Below are 17,880 nucleotides of genomic sequence, written 5' to 3'. Positions count from 1 at the left end.
CCCCACACTTCTGAACAACTAAATGATTAAGTTATGCAGATATTTTATCTATCAGTGCATGTGGTTTCAATTAGAGGATTTGGGGTTTCACTGTTACAGTATCGTAATGGTGTGGGTGTTACATGTACACTGTAATATGTGGTAGTATAAAAATGCAAAACGATATAGAAAATAAAAAATTCTTGCTTTCTTCAAAATTAATCCACTTCACCTGAATTTGCACGTTCTTGTAATACTCGGAACACTTCTCCATTTGAGATTGGTGCTCAATTTGAGGATCATCTTGAATTTACAATTCCAACTCAAAAGAGAAGTTGGCAGCTATAGCCAAGAGGACCTCCATATAGGTTCATCTTATGCACAGATGTCAAACTCGCCATGTCACGTTGTCATCGCATGACATTTTGTGATGTTTTCCCCATTTGTGGAGCTCAGGTAGGTGTGGCCTGCGTGTGATGCATCCGGCATGTGGGCCGCCAGTTTGGCACTCCTGATCTAATGCATTAATTTTGGCTGTTCCTAGATTAGGAGGCATTCCAAACTCATGCTCCAGTCACCTCACAAATGCACTATTGCAATGTGCTTTACATGGGGCCGCCCTTGTAGATCACTTTGAAGCTACCACAAGAACACAGTGGTGCAGGTAGTAAGGGGCATGCCTTAGAATAGCCAATGACAGCAACTGCTCCATGAGATGCAGTGATCTTCAATCAGCTTCTGGGTGTAATTCAATATGCTGATTACCATCTATTAAGCACTTTGTATCATAGGACCTATGACCATCCACGTCAATAGTTTCTGCTTTTCTGGTAAAATCAGAGAGAGAGGGTATGATTCAAGTCCCCTCAATTAAACAGTTTCATCTATTGGTGCCTAAGAAGCATGCCTTCTCTGTCTCTGCACCTGCCCTCTGGAACAGCATCTCCCCAGAAACTTGTATGATGTTCAGGAGGTCATTGAAAACCTGGTTATTCTCCTAGGCCTTGGCTATCTTATGTTTGTTGTGGATGATTTTATGTTTATTATGGATGATTTGTCTTCTGGGGTAGATTTTCTGTATTTTTGCTTTTATTGTTCCTTGCTTTATAAATGTAAGCCACCCAAAGCAGTTTGATAGCATGATGACCTGTAAATCATATAAATAAAATAAATTATGTTTGCAATAAAACACGTGGCAGTTGTGTATGTAAGCAATTTAGGATATTAAACTGCAGAAAGATCACTGTGACAATAAATATACCTATTATCAAAGCCATAATTTGTCCTTTTACTATGTGATTATGAAAGCTGGATTAACAGAAAGGCTAAATGAAAAAAACGGATACCGTACCTTGAAATTATGGTGCTGAAGAACATTTATGTAGTGGTGTAGTGAACGGTATGGGAGTAAACTAGATTTAGTTAGATTTCCTTTTTTCTTTCTTGTATTATGCTTTTAATTTCTTTGGCATATTACTTTTTTATGCATCTTGAATAGCATTGATTCTCCTGAAAGAATATAATGTGTTGAGTATACAGAAATGATCAGCAATAGGGGTCATTTCTCATGAGTATCAGAACTCACCTTTGTCAGGAAGACACCAGCTTTTGATTTAGAAGTTGTTTGTTTGTTTGTTTATGGAATTTATGTTGCCGCTTATTCACACATGGTGACTCAAGGCGGCTTACAGAATATTAAATCCCATATAAAAACAAGAAAAATAATAAAATAAGTCATATAATAAATTAATATACTAAAATCACCCCCCCATCCCCCGCCCAGGTGACAGCAACTCACACAAGCCATTTAATGGGCTCCATCCCGCTCTGGGTTCCCCAGGCCTGTTGGTAGAACCAGGTCTTCAGCGCCTTCCAGAAGAGTGCTACAGTGGGAGCCATTCTAATCTCTGTGGAGATGATGTTCTACAGAGAGGTGTTCTTTTGTTGGTGTTCCCTGGTATTACAGATTTAATGTGGAAAATATTACTCCAAATTCCTGCAAATGTTTGGCAACCTCGTTTTTTGCCTCTTATTTTCCTGTGGATGGTTTCAGAATTGCTCCTTCATTTTCCTTGTGGCTTTCCAAGTCTCTACTAAACCCTAATTCAATGCAACAAGGACACATGACTGCAATAGGGTGTGGATGGATGATTTTTGGTTGCTACCTTTTCACTGGCAGGATTGTTCTAGCTGTTTGTAGTAAGTCAGCAAAGACCGGGCACAGAACGGGGACAAACAGAGAGATGGGGGAACCTAGGTCAGCCAGAGGTCAGCACCAGACCTTGCTTTTGCTGAGTCAGATGCTGACATGACAGCAAACAACATGGCAATCAAAGGCTGGAGCCTCTCAGAGTCCAGTAGCTGTTGAGGTGAACACTCCTGTTGCTGCCTAATCTGAGCTGCCCTCAAGTACAGGTTTCCTCTGGGGACAGGTCTAATAGTGCACTTTGGATATTGGGGTACATTTCCTTCCTCCTTCAATTAAGACAGAAGCAGCCACACTCTTTGCGGGGGCCGGGGGAAAGCAGGGAGGTCTCCATTAAGAAACTAATGCCATGTAGATCAGGGCTACGTTTATTGTACTGTAACAGCATCTGAATGTGCTTCTCCCTCTATCTTCAAGTGAATTTAGGAGGGGCTTGTCTGAGATGTTTTCTCATGTATCTTTGGCCCAGCCTCAATCCGCCCTTGACTATTGCCTTAATAACTGCTATTCCTCCTGCCTTCAAGGCCATTCCCTCTTCCCTGCCATACTGGGAAACAGGAAGGTTTTAAAGAAGGTAAGATGATCCCACTCCTTTTTAATATGCACATAAAAAGATGTTTGATTGCATGATTGTGGTTACCATAGTTTGACTCTCTTCCCCATTTTATAGCAACCCGATAGACAAAGTTTGACATACTTCATTAAAAGGAAGAACTTTTCATATTCAGAAGAGCCTCTCCTATATTCAGAAGATTGATTCCTGCAGAAATGGCTGATCCAGAAAGGGTTTTTATCAAGTAGTAGTTGTTAAAAGGTTTCAAAAATATTTATTAAGTATTCTATGGCCATAAAATGGTAAAATAAATATTGACAAATATCTGACTAATGCTAAATGTTTCCACTTGCCATCAAATTTGACTTAAAGACAGACTTAGGAATGGATCTCATTCATAACTCAGGGATTCCCTGTATTTATTTACAGTATTTATAAGCCACTCAAATGCTGTAGAACTCCGAGTAACATGGAACAACAAAAATAATTTTTAATTATTATTAAATATTATGATTTGTATGACTATTGTTCCAATACTTTTTATGTTGCTGCTATGAATTGCTTAGAGTCTTGATTATTAACATAGTATAAAAACCTCTGTGATAAATAAGGACTTCATATAAGCAAAATCAATTTGAAGCAATTTGGAATATGCTACCAATAGAATTGGAGTATTGTATTGCGCATTATGGAATAAATAATTTCTTGCCAAATTTCTCTTTCCATTTGGCAATCAAAGGAGAGCTACTACTGTATACCAGCTGACAAAACTGACTATAGAGTGGGGACAATAAGACCTACAGCAGAGAGTTTAGGTCTGTAATGTCCTTGCTCTAAAATACTACCTACATTATGATGGATTTCAAAGGGGATTGGATGCTATCCTTTACCAGAAGCAATACGATGAATAGGTAAACAGACGTTTGTCAGCAACAGAACAAGAGTGTGAACAATTATGGCCCCTGAAACCAAAGCACAGAGCAGAGATAATTATGACAGCTGTCCCCCTTTAGCACACTGAAACGAGGGCAGAATATAATGGCACACACTTATAGAAATAAATTGAGAAATGATATTGTCTAGGTCTAGGAGACGCCCTTATGTTGCAAGATGCACTGAATTGTGTCTTCCTGCCTAGTTTTGGAAAAGATGAGGCCACTGATTCAATGCCAATTAAAACTATAAAGCTACAGATTAAAGAAGTTGAAGATCAGGATGTGTAACTTTGAGTGGTTGAAAAAATAATTTTGGAAGGTTGGCCTATAAAAAAGTCAAATGCCCATAGGGACAAAAATATGTTTTCAGTTTAAGAAAGAACTCAACATAAAAATAGGTTAATGATAGTATAATGCTAATAACATAAGATAATCTTATATTCTGTGGATAGATGCATAATTCCAACTTCACTTTGTAATAGAGCTATGGAAAAAAAGTATTAGTCACACATGAAAATTGAAGTTGCTTGTTATGAGCTAAAGAATGTGCTTATTGGCCTGGGATAAGGACCGGGAATAAGGGGGGAGGTATGAATGAGAAGGTATGAGACCTGCCATTAATGTGACAACCATCAACAAAAGGAGACCTTAAAACCCAACTAACTTCACACTAGACCACTGTTCTCCAACATTTTTGGACGGGGGGTGGGGGAGAGACGGCATGGTTTTGAGTGAGTGGCCAGCAAGTGTGCATGCAGCTCCACTTGCGCGATTGGTGTGCATGCGTGCCTACCGCTCACGCAACCAGCTGTTTCCTTGGCCCATTTGCTAACACCTCGCAGCCAACTAGTAGGCCGCAGCCCACAGATGAGACCCCTGCACTAGACCATTGTAGAACAGCTATCCACCTTAAAAAGAAATCAGTACAATATTTTACTATTATTATTAGTCCAATTTCTGAGAAACTAATGAATGTTTTGATTCTAGCATTGGGATTAACATACCATGAAATTTATCTGTACCTAGGCTCTATATGACAATCATGTTTGCTCTGACCCACTAGACAAGAGATGCTCAGTTAATGGGATTAAATCCATATTCAGGATACTGAACTACACACTTAGTGGGATCAATCAATAGTCAGATCAATTCCCAAGGCGGGCCTGTTAAAGGACAGGTCAGAAAAACAGAACTACAGAACATTATTGATTATCACCCACAGGTTACACGTAAGCCTCTTCCTCTTCCTTCATCCCCATAGCAATATTGATAGATTACACCAGAAATGGAGACAGCGGTTTACATCAAGTCAAGGAAACTGTCAGAGAAGAAAGGCTTGCGTTGGCTGATTATATAAAAGGCAGCTCAGAACAAGCATTGATGCAAGTTAACATTTGGAACTTCTTGAATGTGCAAGAAACAAAACATGAATATTCAAATTATGTAATAAAAATGAGAACAAAATGCTGCCAAGGAAAAGCATTACGTGGTCAATTTCTGCAAAAGATCAGGGGGAAAGTGGATACTATATGAATGCATATGGAAGGTTCTGGAGTATTTCAAGACAGGATATTGCAATTGTAGTGGTGGGTTGCCAATTTTTTTTACTACCGGTTTGGGCGCATTCCCGTGCCTATGCAGAGAAGCGTTTGGGTGGGTGGGTGGAGCCTCCCGCCGCCGCTACTACCAGTTCGCCGATCCAGGGCGAACCGGGAGCAACCCACCTCTGAATTCTAGGTATGTCAGCTGAGACTGCTTCATTATTCCATTTGACTTTCTTTTTCTGCACTCTAGGGATGAAAATGGGCTATATTTAAACTTGAATGCAAACAAACAAACAAACAAACAAACAAAAATACATTGCTCAGTTCCTACTGTACATTTTCGGTTAGACATGCTCCTTATGCTAACACTGCTGAAAACCCTACAGCATATGTAATTGATTAATGTAGGATTTTTCCTCTTTTAAATAAAGTGAAAACCCTCATTTTCCATGTAAATTCATTGAAATATGATTGCAGCCTCCTTTGATCATATGAAAATAAATCCCATGCTGGATCATTGGTAACTGTGACAACCCCCATTCAGATGACTTCCTGATGAAGTTCAAAGAGCCCGTTGCCTTGACACTTTTACTATTGAGATGTGCCAGAAACTCATTACTCACACATACAGGCAGTTTGCTTTTTGTTTGTTTGTTTGTTTGTTTACTTTATTATTTCTAACATTTTTGTCCCAAGTGATTTCTCTCGTTTACTCCAGAAGCTGGAAGGGGAAGAGATGAGGCTAATTGTAGGTTATTGATTGGTGGAGCTGCATCAAGAGCATAGAGTAAGTTGATGATACCTATCAAAAAGAAACAGGTTATTGGAATGTCTTGAGTATCTCAGAAACTTCAGTATTAAGTCCTTCTGATCACCATATTGCTGCTTGAGAACTTTCTTTTTTATTTCCTCCTTCAACTTTTAGATGTTAGGTGATAACAAGGAAGGACGAGAACGCAGGTAATGTGGGAAGAGGACAGTGTTTGGTCAACCACTAGATGACAGCAGCAATGCACTTTCTTTCACTCAGATCAGACTCGGAAGGAGGACACCATGGGCATCAGGGAGGTAAGGAGATCCCTCTTTAAATGTTGAGATACTGTAATGATGAAGACTCCATCAAGTTTACCTTGATTCCTGGTAACCACATAGACAGATTGAATATTTCTCAGCAAACAAATTGGACCAATCTCATTTTATCTTTTGGCCCACCTGGCTTTTTTCTATAAAAATGTTTTTGTTCATAAATCTGCTCACTATTTTTCTGAATTATTTCTAGTGACAGTCCTTTTCTTCCTAACAGGTTCTATCCTTCTTCCTGTATTTTTTCTCCCTGCCTTCAAGCACAATCTTTCCCATTATTTAGAATTTAAATTCAATTAAGCTAAATTTTAAAAAGTTGACACACATTTTCAAAATGGATGGTTTAGTTTTATTAATCGGAATATTTCTACACTAGCTATTTCAAAGGGTATTTTCATTTTTTGTTCTTTTTTAATGTGCTGAGCCAATTACAAAAGTATTAAAAGAAGTAATAGCAAATATGTTTTCCAAGAACAGGTATGGAATTTATTCTCTAGGGTGGTGGATTTTTTTTTAGAAAACAATATATATACAAACACTTCCATACAATTAGGTGGACAATAAGTTAATTATACAATCTAATTCTTCCCGCCTTCTTTCTATAACACTGGTTTGACGTACACTGGGTTATATTATAGATTAGCTATAGAATCTGGGCTATGATTGGTAAACCAATGGGCTGGAAGATTCTTCTCCTGATATTTCTAGAATTGAGACTTAGATGAACTGAAAATGGAATCTGTCTTCATTGTTCAAAAAAGAGCTTTCATTTATTGCCCTCCAGATATTTTAGACTACATTATTTTTTATTATTTTATTTATTGATATCTCACCTTTATTACTTTTATAAACAACTGAAGGCAGCAAACATATCCAACCCATCTGCCTCCTTCTACTTTCTCCACAAAAATCCTATGAGATAAGTTGGGCTGAGACCAGGCATTGATGACTATTTGTCATATTGCTCAAGAGCTGTACCTCAAAAGATTAGGTGGGATTGCTTTAAGAGAAAAGCCTGGAGTTGTGCCAACTATGTCAGAGAGGCCCACTCTGTAGATCTGGTTGGAGTATAAAAAATATACTTCCCTGATTTGTAAAAAATTCTGCTACCAGAAGGTAGCAACAACTCAAGGAAGATAGCAAGAGATGAGGCTATATACATATATTTGAAATTGCATGAAGCACAATCCTGGATTATTTTTAAAGTGTATTGCCAAGGCTAGGGTTTAGGACCACAGCTAGTAAAATTACATGTGAAACAGAAATGGGACAGGTTCCTGAGCACTGCCCTAGGTCAATTGCCACTGATTTACCACAGATTTTTCCAACCTAGTGCCTCAGTTCCCAAGCTTAGTTATTGACCCTGCTGTTTGGAATTTTGGGGAGTAGTAATTCCAACATATTTGGAAGAGGCCATGTTGGAGAAGTGACTAATTCTGGAGGTCCTACTCTTTTGGTGTTGCATCTGGCCATTTTAAAGAACTTGCAGCTTTCTGTAATACAATTGGCTTCTTCAAAAGGATGATTATTGGATGGTGGCCACTAGGCTGGGGGAATATTTTTTTAGAGGGTTTAGTTGCAATACACAAAATTAGAACAGCAAAGAGGTGTTCTGATTCTCCATCAGGGTTTCTGTAGAAAATGCTTCCTTTGAAAGATTGGATTGGTGACAATTGAGAGCAGGTGCCATTGATAGATAATATAATATTCCTCTGTTAATGTTAGATATGATGCTTGATGCTTAAGCAGTGGATTGGACTAGAAGATTTCCAAGGTCTCTTCTAATAATCATTGGATTGTTATCTATCTATCTATCTATCTATCTATCTATCTATCTATCTATCTATCTATCTATCTATCTATCTATCTATTTATTTATTTATTTATTTATTTATTTATTTATCCATCCATCCATCCATCCATCCATCCATCCATCCATCCATTATCAGTCTGCACTCCCTGACAACCTGTACAGTTTACAACTATAAAACCAATATATAAAAAATACAACCAACCAGAAGAGCATGATACCAAAACAAAACAAAAACAGTAGGCGCATCTCCTGAGGTCCTGTCAGGATGTCTTTTTTTAATGGACAGGCTCCAGAGGGCACCTACCTTGCTGAACCAAATCTTCATATGAGACAGAAATCACAATCTTTTCTTTAAAAATCTCTTTTAATCTGTTCGACCACAGGTATTCTGATTGGTAGCAATGTATCTCACTGTATTTCTGGCTGAATTGGGTTGTTTTAGTGGCATACCTCAACAACCTATTGATCTTTTTTGTCAAGTTGTGTCTTAACTTTTTCCTTGTTCCTTCCTCTCCAGGAACTGCAGAGCCGTCAGTTCTGGTGTAGCCTATTGGCAGAAGCCACAGGCACCCTTATCTTTGTCTGGATAGTGCTGGGTGCCTCATCCCCCACCGGTCCTAAAGAGGTGCTGCCTACTTCGCTCCAACCAGCCCTTGCTGCAGGACTGGTAGCTATCAGTTTGGCACACTGCTTTGGTAAGATCAGTGGTGCCCAAGTCAACCCCGCACTCACTATGGCCTTCCTGTGCACTCGTAAACTGGATGCTCTGCATGCCTCGACCTATATTCTAGCCCAGTGTCTGGGTGCCATCTTAGCATCAGGCTTTTTTTATCTCATGTTACCCAGCTCAGCCATTGGGCAATTGGTCACAAAGGTAAGCTAGTTACTTCTCTTTCTTTCTCTTCCCAATGATCCCCCTTACTGTAAGACAGTGGCCTCCAAGCTTTCCAGCGCTGCAGACCAGCAGAGATTGTGCTTGTGGTGGCAGCGGAGCAGGGGGGGGGCAGAGGATGGTTTTGCATGCTCCACAAGTGGAGCGTCACCTGCTCACCTGCCTGGCCTGGCCTGGTTGCCTGGCCTGGTTCCCAATGGACCATGGCTCGGAGATTGGGAACCCCTACTGTAAGACATCCCAGGAGATGGAAATTAACTTTGCCTGTTATATCAAGAACCAAAAATGAAACTGCATTACATGTCTCAGTGCTCTATGTCAGGAGCCCACAGTGCTTCTTCTCTACTAAGTAACCTGGTTTGATATCACTATCACTGGCTAAAGAAAAATGGAGCTGAAGAAGTCACCTTCCTTTACTGTGTCAAAGCATGCTACTCCTGTCCATTGTTTATTAGATTTATTTCCTTACAGTGGGATCTCGCTTTCCTTCATTCCGTCAACTAAAACCTTATAAAATAGGGTGATATAAGAGAGTAACTAATCGCAATTATTCAGCACATTTTTGCACCTGAGGATGGACTTGAATTTGTCGTTCACCGGTTCTAATCCACTACCTTAACTCTTATTCACCAGCTACCAAAAGTTCTTTGATTCGTAAAAAATCTACTTGGCAAGCCTGATTTTGATAACTATACACAACATTTGTGAATTGTTTTATTCTTTGTTGCTTCCTAACTTCATTCTCACCTCTGGGATGGTCATTGTATAACAAGCCATTGCCTTCTTGTCCTTCTCCTATGCATCAAAGTGCAAAGTAATTTTGGCTGCCGCAAAGGATGGAAATGTATTTAATTTTAGATTTTTATCCAGTCTATTTATTTAACTCAAGGAAGCTGATCCTGGTTGTTAGGTAAGCTCCCCGTTGGGAGAGCGCGTACGTTCAACGAAGCGTTGTGAGAGTGGTGTTGGAGAACACACAAACCAGCATACAGAGACGCTGCAGTTTAAATCGGCTTTTACTTTCGTGGAAATAGAGGTATCAGAGTCCATCAAACAGTCCAAGTCATACACGGTTAAGACAGTCAGTCATCAATGTCTTTCAGTTAAGGGATAATCCAAATAACATAGTCAAGTATCATATAATCAGTTCAGAACTCAAAGTTTGCTAGCAGTTGCAAAACTTACAATAGCTCACGGCAATCAGATCAGCCCAGCATCTAACAAACAGAGAGCTAACAGTCGTTCTGGCTCCCTCTTATGGCCAATTGAGGAAAACAGCAACCAATCACATTTTACAGTATGATTTAAAGAAACAGGTATAGCATTGTTACATGATTTATATATTGCCAACCCAACCGTTAGATTATATTCCTAACACTGGCACTTCATTGTTCTGGACAGAGCTCTGATGTTGGAGTCACTCTTCCAGATCCAAGTGCTCCTATCACCACTGGGGACCACTTTGGCCTTTACTTTCCACATCTTCTCCAGAGCCTCCTTTGTGTCCTGGTACTTCTCCAGCTTCTCATACTCCATCTTGTTGTTGTTGTTGCTCTCTCTTGGCACCACTACATCCATCGTCACCATCACAATCTTCTGTTCTTTGTCTTCTATCACAATTTTTGGATGATTGGCCAGTACTGCCTCTTTGGCTGGATCTGGAAGTCCCATAGGATCTTAGCTCTGTTATTCCCCATGACCTTCTGTGGAATCTTCCATTTGGATTTGCAAGGGTCTAGCCCCGTGATGGCGAACCTATGGCACGTGTGCCACAGGTGGCACACGGAGCCATTTGTTAGAGCACACAAGACTTTGCCCTGTCAGCTCCTGGGTGCATGCACGCACTGGCCAGCTGCCTTCGGCCTTCTTTTAAGGCTGTTTTTCACGCTCCGGAGGCTTCACAATACAATACGCAAACCGGAAGTTAGGGAACGGACTTCGTGTGCCTGTAGGGCCATTTTTCATGCTCCTGAGGCTTCGGGGAAGCCTCCTGAAGGCTCTGGAGGGCAAAAAATGGCCCTACTGGCAAACTGGAAGTCCTGGTTGCCCGTAGGGGTTTTTTTTTCGCCCTCCGGAAGGCCTCGGGAGGTGGGGAAGCTGTTTTCACCCTCCCCGGGCTCCTAGAAAGTCTCTGGAGCCTGGGAAGGCCAAAAAAGGGGTCCATTGTGGGTCAAAAGTGGGGGAGGGAGGGTGGGAGTCATGTGCACATGTGCAGGGGGGGTTTGCACACATAGCATTATGGGTGTGGGCATGCCCGTGCACGACCCCACTGTGCTCCCCCCGCTTTTGGCACTTGATGGGGAAAAGGTTACCATCGCTGGTCTAGCCTATACACTGTGCAAATGTTTCTGTACACAACTATCAGCTACTTGGTTATATTGTTCAGTGCATACTGTTCCTGCCTGCACTTGTACCTGCCATTATGTTGGATTCTCTCTGAGACCTCTGAGGTGTTGTGGTCTGATGGCAGCAAGGAGGTTGGGGAGGAACATGGCCAGTCCTGGAGTCTGGGGAAGGCTGGACGAGGGCTCTGTGTCGGAGACAGAGAGGGAACCAGGGCCATCTGTGAGTTATGTGCTGGCTCCGGAGCCTCCAGAGTTGGACATCAGTGAGGCAGACGAAGAGGCTCCCCCTGTTCCCAGTGCGTGCATGCACAGAGCTGCCAGAAAGCAAGAACAGTTAAGATAGAAGGGACGACTCAGGAGTAAGGCTTGGAGGTGATTGGCCCCTCCCATAGGACATAAAGGAGCAGCAAAGGCAGGGGAGCCTTTGCAGGAAGCAACTTGGTTCATGCTGGTCAGTTTACCTTCTGAAACTCCATTTTGACTCTTTGCTCCAGGTGGCCTTGCCACAGTAATTGCCAATTAAGTCTTTGGTAGTGTTTCAAGGAAGATAAAGGTGGGTGCTGATCAGCTTTATCCCGAAAGACTTTTGCAGTCTACTGTAGGACACTTTACAACTATTTGGGATTCATTACGGTCTGTGAATGAACATAATTCACAGCCTTTGAAATAAAAAGAGGGGTTTTGGGACAAAGCATCTGCTTTTTACTGTATCAGAAAGCCTAGGTCAGAACATGAGGAGTTTGCATCTCAGGTCTTGTTTAGGGTGGTAGACGCCTGCTTCTATGGATTTGATGCCCAAATGAGCCTGTTCTTGTGCTGCTACAATCAGTGCCACAATGTTGCCTTTTAGTCCAGCCATCAATAGTATTTCCCAATGTTTTCCAGTTCTACTGTTTGTCAATAATACATCCTCTATGCACCATCTTTTTCTGCCATTGCATTGCCTCTGCTTCATCTTCCTCCTATATATGCTGCTACTGATCTTCCTCCAAGTGTGCTACTGCCTCAGGCATTCTGTTAGCAGCTCATCTTTGGCTGCCATCTTACATACATACATACATACATACATACATACATACATACATACATACATACATACATACATCTTTTGATCCACAACAGTCACTGGACGTTGTTTGAAACAGCTGCTTTGCTTTTTTGCAATTAAAATAAATACCTGTATTATTTTCTGGACCTCTTTCAATGGTGGTTCATGGCTCAGCTGGGCTTGTCAGCTGGAAAAGCTAGCAGCCCAGGTTCAAGATAGGTGCATAGGATGTACCTGAGCACCACACGACGGGGGTGAGGTCCCATCCACATTCCAGCTCCTGCCAACCTAGCACTTCGAAAGCATGCAAATGTGATAAATACTCAGCACAATTGTGTGGGAAGGTAACAGCACTCTGTGATAACATGCTGGAAACTACGGAATGTCGATGGCCTTGAAACAGAGATGAGCACCGCCCCTTATAATCAGCAATAACTAGCACAGTAAAATCCGCAGGGACTCCTTTATCTTTTTACCTTTCAATGGCTCCAGTTTAGCCTGCTGGGCAAAAGTCTGACAGAAATACAATCTACTACAATTATTTATATGGATTTCTCCCTCTGCCTTTCCCTCTACTCACATTTGCATGCTTTCGAACTGTTGTCAGGAGCTGGACTGAGGATGGGTGCTCACACTGCCACGTGGCGCTCAGGTACATCCTATGCATCTATCTTGAACCTGGGCTGCCAGCTTTTGCAGCTGACAATCCCAGGTGCGCCACTGAACCCCCATTGAAAGACGCCCAGAAAAAAAATAAAGATACTTATTTCCTATGAATATGCACGATTTATAAAGGTTATGCTTTAGTCTTAATCTAAGATGGGCATCGCGGGTGTTTTCAAGCATAGCAAAGAATAAATCATTAGCTGTCCTGTTATAATGATAAAATAAGGAGCAAACTTATTTGTATGAGTTTAATTACATTTTTCCCATATCGTTTTTGATTGTCATTTAGAGCCTTCACATCAAACGTTAACTGTGCCAGCCTATTCATTTTACATCTCATCAGTTAATATCTGAATTGTTTTGATTACACCAGTTCTGTTAATATAAGAAAATTAAAAAATATTAATCTTTTAATAATAAAAAATAAATAAAAATACAATAAAATTTTAAAATCATAAGGTCTCTTTAATATAACCTGTCTAAAAATATTGCAGATTAACTGTTCTGATTTCTGCTGAATTCATAGATTTCTTAGCAACAGTGTTGAAAATAGCTTGCCACTGCTTTCTTCTAGGATGTATACCACAAGCAGTCTTGCATCCAAGTGGCCTATGCAAAGTTTCAACAGTTAACATTTGGACTGCAGAATATATTATGGGGCAGTAAAAGCTTACACAGGTTAATATGTCAAGCCCTTGAATGACTTGCAAAAAATCTCCGCCTATTACTTTGAACCCTTCCTTCTTTCCCTTCTTCCTTTTAGGTCAGCACTGAGGGGAATGCTGGACAGGCTCTGGGGATGGAGCTGTTTTCCACTTTCCAGCTGGCTCTCACCATTTTTGCTGTAGAAGATCATCGGAGGCATGAACTAGGGGAGCCTGTTGGGATCTTGGCTATTGGTTTCTCTGTGATAGCAGGAGCTCTGGCTGCGGTAAGAGTCCTGGCAAATAGGTGCTCCAAAGTGCACCTAATTTCATGGTACCATAGCTCCAGATCTCCCCCCCCCCAAATAGGTTTCCTGTAGCAAATTTTAATTAAGGTGGATTTTAATTAAGGTTAACTAAGTTAGATACTTGTGTTCGGCTGGTGATCTTTAATCCTGGTCTACAGCTTCATTTTTGTTCAGTGAAGCTCATCCTCTGTTAGTGGATCCCTTTGTAAAAAGTGCAATTACAGCTTTTATCCACAGGTTTTGTTTTGCTTTTTGCTGTCCATGGACTGTAACAAAACTGGAGTGATTCTTAAAGAGAAAGTCCTGGAAGGCAAAGTAACAAAATGAATTGAACCTACTTCAGTAGGAATTAGATTGTTGAGTGTTTTAGTATTCTAAATCTGAATCTGCAGCCTACCAAATGCGGTATTTTGCCACCTTGAAAATGCCTATCGCAGAGCTTTTTCTCAGGCTTAATTTAACTTATTTTCATCCACGCAGCTGGAAGGCAGCTTTAATAGGAACCCCTACCAGGAGCACATCTGCCCTTCATGGCTGGTCAAACCAGTTGAGCATGTCTTGCTATATTGTAAATTTTATAGAGATCTAAACAGTAAACCCATTTTGCCCATTAAACTACCCAGGGACATGCAGCCTCCTGCTACTTCTACGGTTGTAAACTTTTGCATAGCAGCTTTGCGCAGCAACAGATAATGAACAGACAGTGTCAAAACCGTAATCCATCTCTCTCAGCAACTGTAGCATATAATTCCCTATTGACTTTTACATTCCTATGTGTTATACTGCGTGCTGCTTTATTATCTGGATATTTTAGGAAGCTATCTTAAGTGGCTGGCCTTTAACTGTAATAAAAAAAAATGTTCATCTCCCACAGTGTTAGCCTGGTGAGATAGTCCAGACAAGAAGTGTAACTAGAAGTACTAGCTCTTTCTTTATTGTAAGGTTATATTAACAGAATCTTGCAAGACTGAAAGTATCCCCTCTCCTTTAAAAAAAAATCCTGTTACATGATAATTATCCAATCTTCCTCCTGTCTCCCAAGGTCATTCCCACAGACCATTACAGGCTAGAACCAGGAAAATTCCAATTCTAGTTCACTTTGGCCATCAAAGCTCCTTGGATAATTTTAGTCTCTCTTTCTCTTTCTCTCTCTTCCTCCCTCCCTCCCTCCCTCCCTGTGTGTGTGTGTGTGTGTGTGTGTGTGTGTCCCTCTCCCTCCTTCCCTTTCATTCTCTCCACCCAATCCACCCAACAGAATTGCTGTGGTAGGAAAAGGCAGGAGGAAGGAGTGCAGAGTATACTGCCTTGAGCTCTTGGAGCCCCACCGAAAACTAAAATAAATAATTAATTGTGAGGGATGGTCCCTTCAAAGGGGGAACTGATGTGATGAATTACAGTGAAGTGGCAGTTTCTCAGGAAGGAGGAAGCCAGGATGTGAGGGCAATCTGGCTGCGACATCTGTCACCCCATTGATCGCCAGGGTTGATTGGGTTGACCTGGCTAGCTAGGCGGGTGTCCCCTCCCTCCCTCTCTGCTCCATGTGCGTCCCTCCCAAGCTGCGCACTCGGTGGAAGAGGAAGACCATCCCCGATAGAAGGAATGTACCGATCTTTGGTCAAGGGTATATGATAGCTGCACTCCCCTGCTAGAACCTCCAAACAAGCTCAAGGAAGGAGGAAGCCCAGTCCAAGGACTGGGGCAAGACAAGAGGCAGCCCAGCCCAGAGCTGGATAGGAGACAGGGGAAGAGAGTTCCTAAATCTCCATCAGGGTGATAGTAGTAAAGATTACTGTGACAAGATTCTGTATACTGTGTGTAAGCAAATAAAGAACTGAACTGTGGCTGGATTGCTCTATGGCATTCTTGGACAGAACCTAACACCAATACCTTAAAAATGCTCAAAATTTCAACAGATTGAATATCACAAATTGGGGGGAAATGCATACAATACAGGTAAAATTTGAGAGTCTTATATCTCTCTGTGTATACATATTACATACAATTGTGTGGTGGTTTGGAACCTTGTACGCCACACCTGATCCTGAGGTGAAGTTTCTAAATAGAGTTGGCATAAGCAAAGGAATATATTTCCCCAGGGCAAAACCTAAACTTGTTTAAATGTAATTACAGGTTAATTGAAAAATGCCATTAATACGATTACTACCTATGTATTTAATAAATTCCTTCCTCCTATTAAAAATTACAATGCGTAATACAGTCAGTCCTAAAAGATCAAGAAATACTGTAGCTCTCCCCTTGGCCTCATTTTAGTCTTGATTCTTCCCTCTCTCTGGCAAGGTCATCCTCTTTATTGAACTCTTTGTGGATCCTTTCTGGAATATTGATTTTGTTGCTGTTGTTATTTTATTCCACCTTTCTTGCATATAACAAGGCAGAGAACATGCCACATATTCTTACCTCCTATTTCCTCCAGAACAACTCTGTGAGATGGGTTAGCATGAGAGTGAGTGGCCTGAAGTCACACAGCTGGTTTTCAGGTCAAAGGTGGAATTAGAACTCATAGTTTCCTCTTTCCTAGGCTATCACCTTCACCACTATCCCAAATTGGTTCCAGCCAAGAATAGTCCTGAAGCTCAGCCAATGCTCCAGCCACAGCTAGAAAGACGACCTTTTAAAAAAAATCACACAGGAAAAACTTCATAGAATAATCCTCCAAGAGAGGAACTGAAGCCCCATTGCAGCTTGTATCCAACTTCTATTTCCTAGGGTACCTTCTCTGGGGGCAGTATGAATCCAGCCCGATCTTTGGGTCCAGCTGTCATCACAGGATTCTGGGAACATCATTGGGTAAGTGGTCACTGCAATGGAGAGGAATGGCTTATTCCTAAGGAGAAGAATAGCCTGAGATTTTCCATCTCTTGGGTGCCCTGGAGGAAGTGGGGTCAATTTTAGTAGTTGTCTCTGGATTGCCTACTCAAGAGAAACTCCTTTTTCCTGTCAGATAACTTTCTGGAAGTTCCGATTTAGGACAACCTTGAATGGATGATTATATTCAGCATTTAAATCTATAACTTGGAACTTTTAAAATATTTATTTTGTTGCTAAATTGAATTTTCAAGGTATTAATATAAGGCTGCCCAGAACCTGCTGGAGAATAGAGACACATATTTCCATTGTTTAAAATAGTATTTAGGTTTACCTTACACTCCCATCTTTACTGGTTCCAGCCAGTGTTAGGTATTTTTCCCCTCCAATATGGGTTTCCCTGCTTTTTTTTCTTCCTCTCTCTCTCTGCTAGTCTTCCCTTATGCTTACCACGATGTTGCTTGAGCCTTGCTAGGATTCTTTACAACCACGTTCTTGCCAATCTGTTGGCTCTTATGTGATCTTCTCCAACCCTTCCAAGGGCTGATATATACTGCTTCAGAAACTACATCATGGCTCTCACGCGATCTCTCATTCCCACTTTCCAGGTGTATTGGCTCGGCCCTATTCTGGGTGCTGTTCTGGCTGGAGTATCCTATGAATTCTTCTTTGCTGACAGCGCTTCACGGGAAAAGCTTGTTGCCTGCCTGACCTGTCGCGACATTGAGATTGTGGAGGCGGCCAGCATGTCTCGGTCTTCACTTTCTGCTGCTCCTCAGGCTAAATCACCTGACAAGGAAGAACATGGCACTGAGTAGAAAGCTACAGCAATTCCCCATCTCTTTTTGTCTTCTTGTAAAGCCTCTGTTCAGCTTCCAGCTTCCTTCCACCTTATGCAGCTTCATATATATTTATATCTGTAATGGCATTAAGTTTTGAGGTTGGTGCTCTTAAAGCACAGCACTGCCATCCTGACCATACCAGATTTCTGATTCTGTTCACAGTTTACAAAAGAAATAGTATCAAATAGAGTAACCC

General features: G+C 41.2%; 1 protein-coding gene across 1 annotated transcript; it reads left to right on the top strand.

The window, feature by feature from the left end:
* The first annotated feature begins 4,263 nt into the window (after window positions 1-4,263).
* Window positions 4,264-17,660, top strand: LOC116504491 (aquaporin-4-like). The gene is made up of 6 exons (XM_032211508.1): window positions 4,264-4,275; window positions 6,143-6,177; window positions 8,594-8,987; window positions 13,828-13,995; window positions 16,744-16,824; window positions 17,451-17,660. Exons 1-6 carry the CDS (start codon window positions 4,264-4,266, stop codon window positions 17,658-17,660), a joined length of 900 nt encoding a protein of 299 aa, XP_032067399.1.
* The last annotated feature ends 220 nt before the right edge of the window (window positions 17,661-17,880 follow it).

This window comes from Thamnophis elegans, chromosome 2, assembly GCF_009769535.1.
Source record: "Thamnophis elegans isolate rThaEle1 chromosome 2, rThaEle1.pri, whole genome shotgun sequence".
Classification (NCBI taxonomy): Eukaryota; Metazoa; Chordata; class Lepidosauria; order Squamata; family Colubridae; genus Thamnophis; species Thamnophis elegans.
This window is presented reverse-complemented; position numbering and strand designations above follow the sequence as displayed.

Coding starts and splice junctions, on each gene's coding strand:
- LOC116504491 (XM_032211508.1), top strand. Junction 6,178..8,593: donor AAGGAAGGACGAGAACGCAG/GTAATGTGGGAA, acceptor TTTTTTGTCAAG/TTGTGTCTTAACTTTTTCCT. Junction 16,825..17,450: donor GATTCTGGGAACATCATTGG/GTAAGTGGTCAC, acceptor CCCACTTTCCAG/GTGTATTGGCTCGGCCCTAT.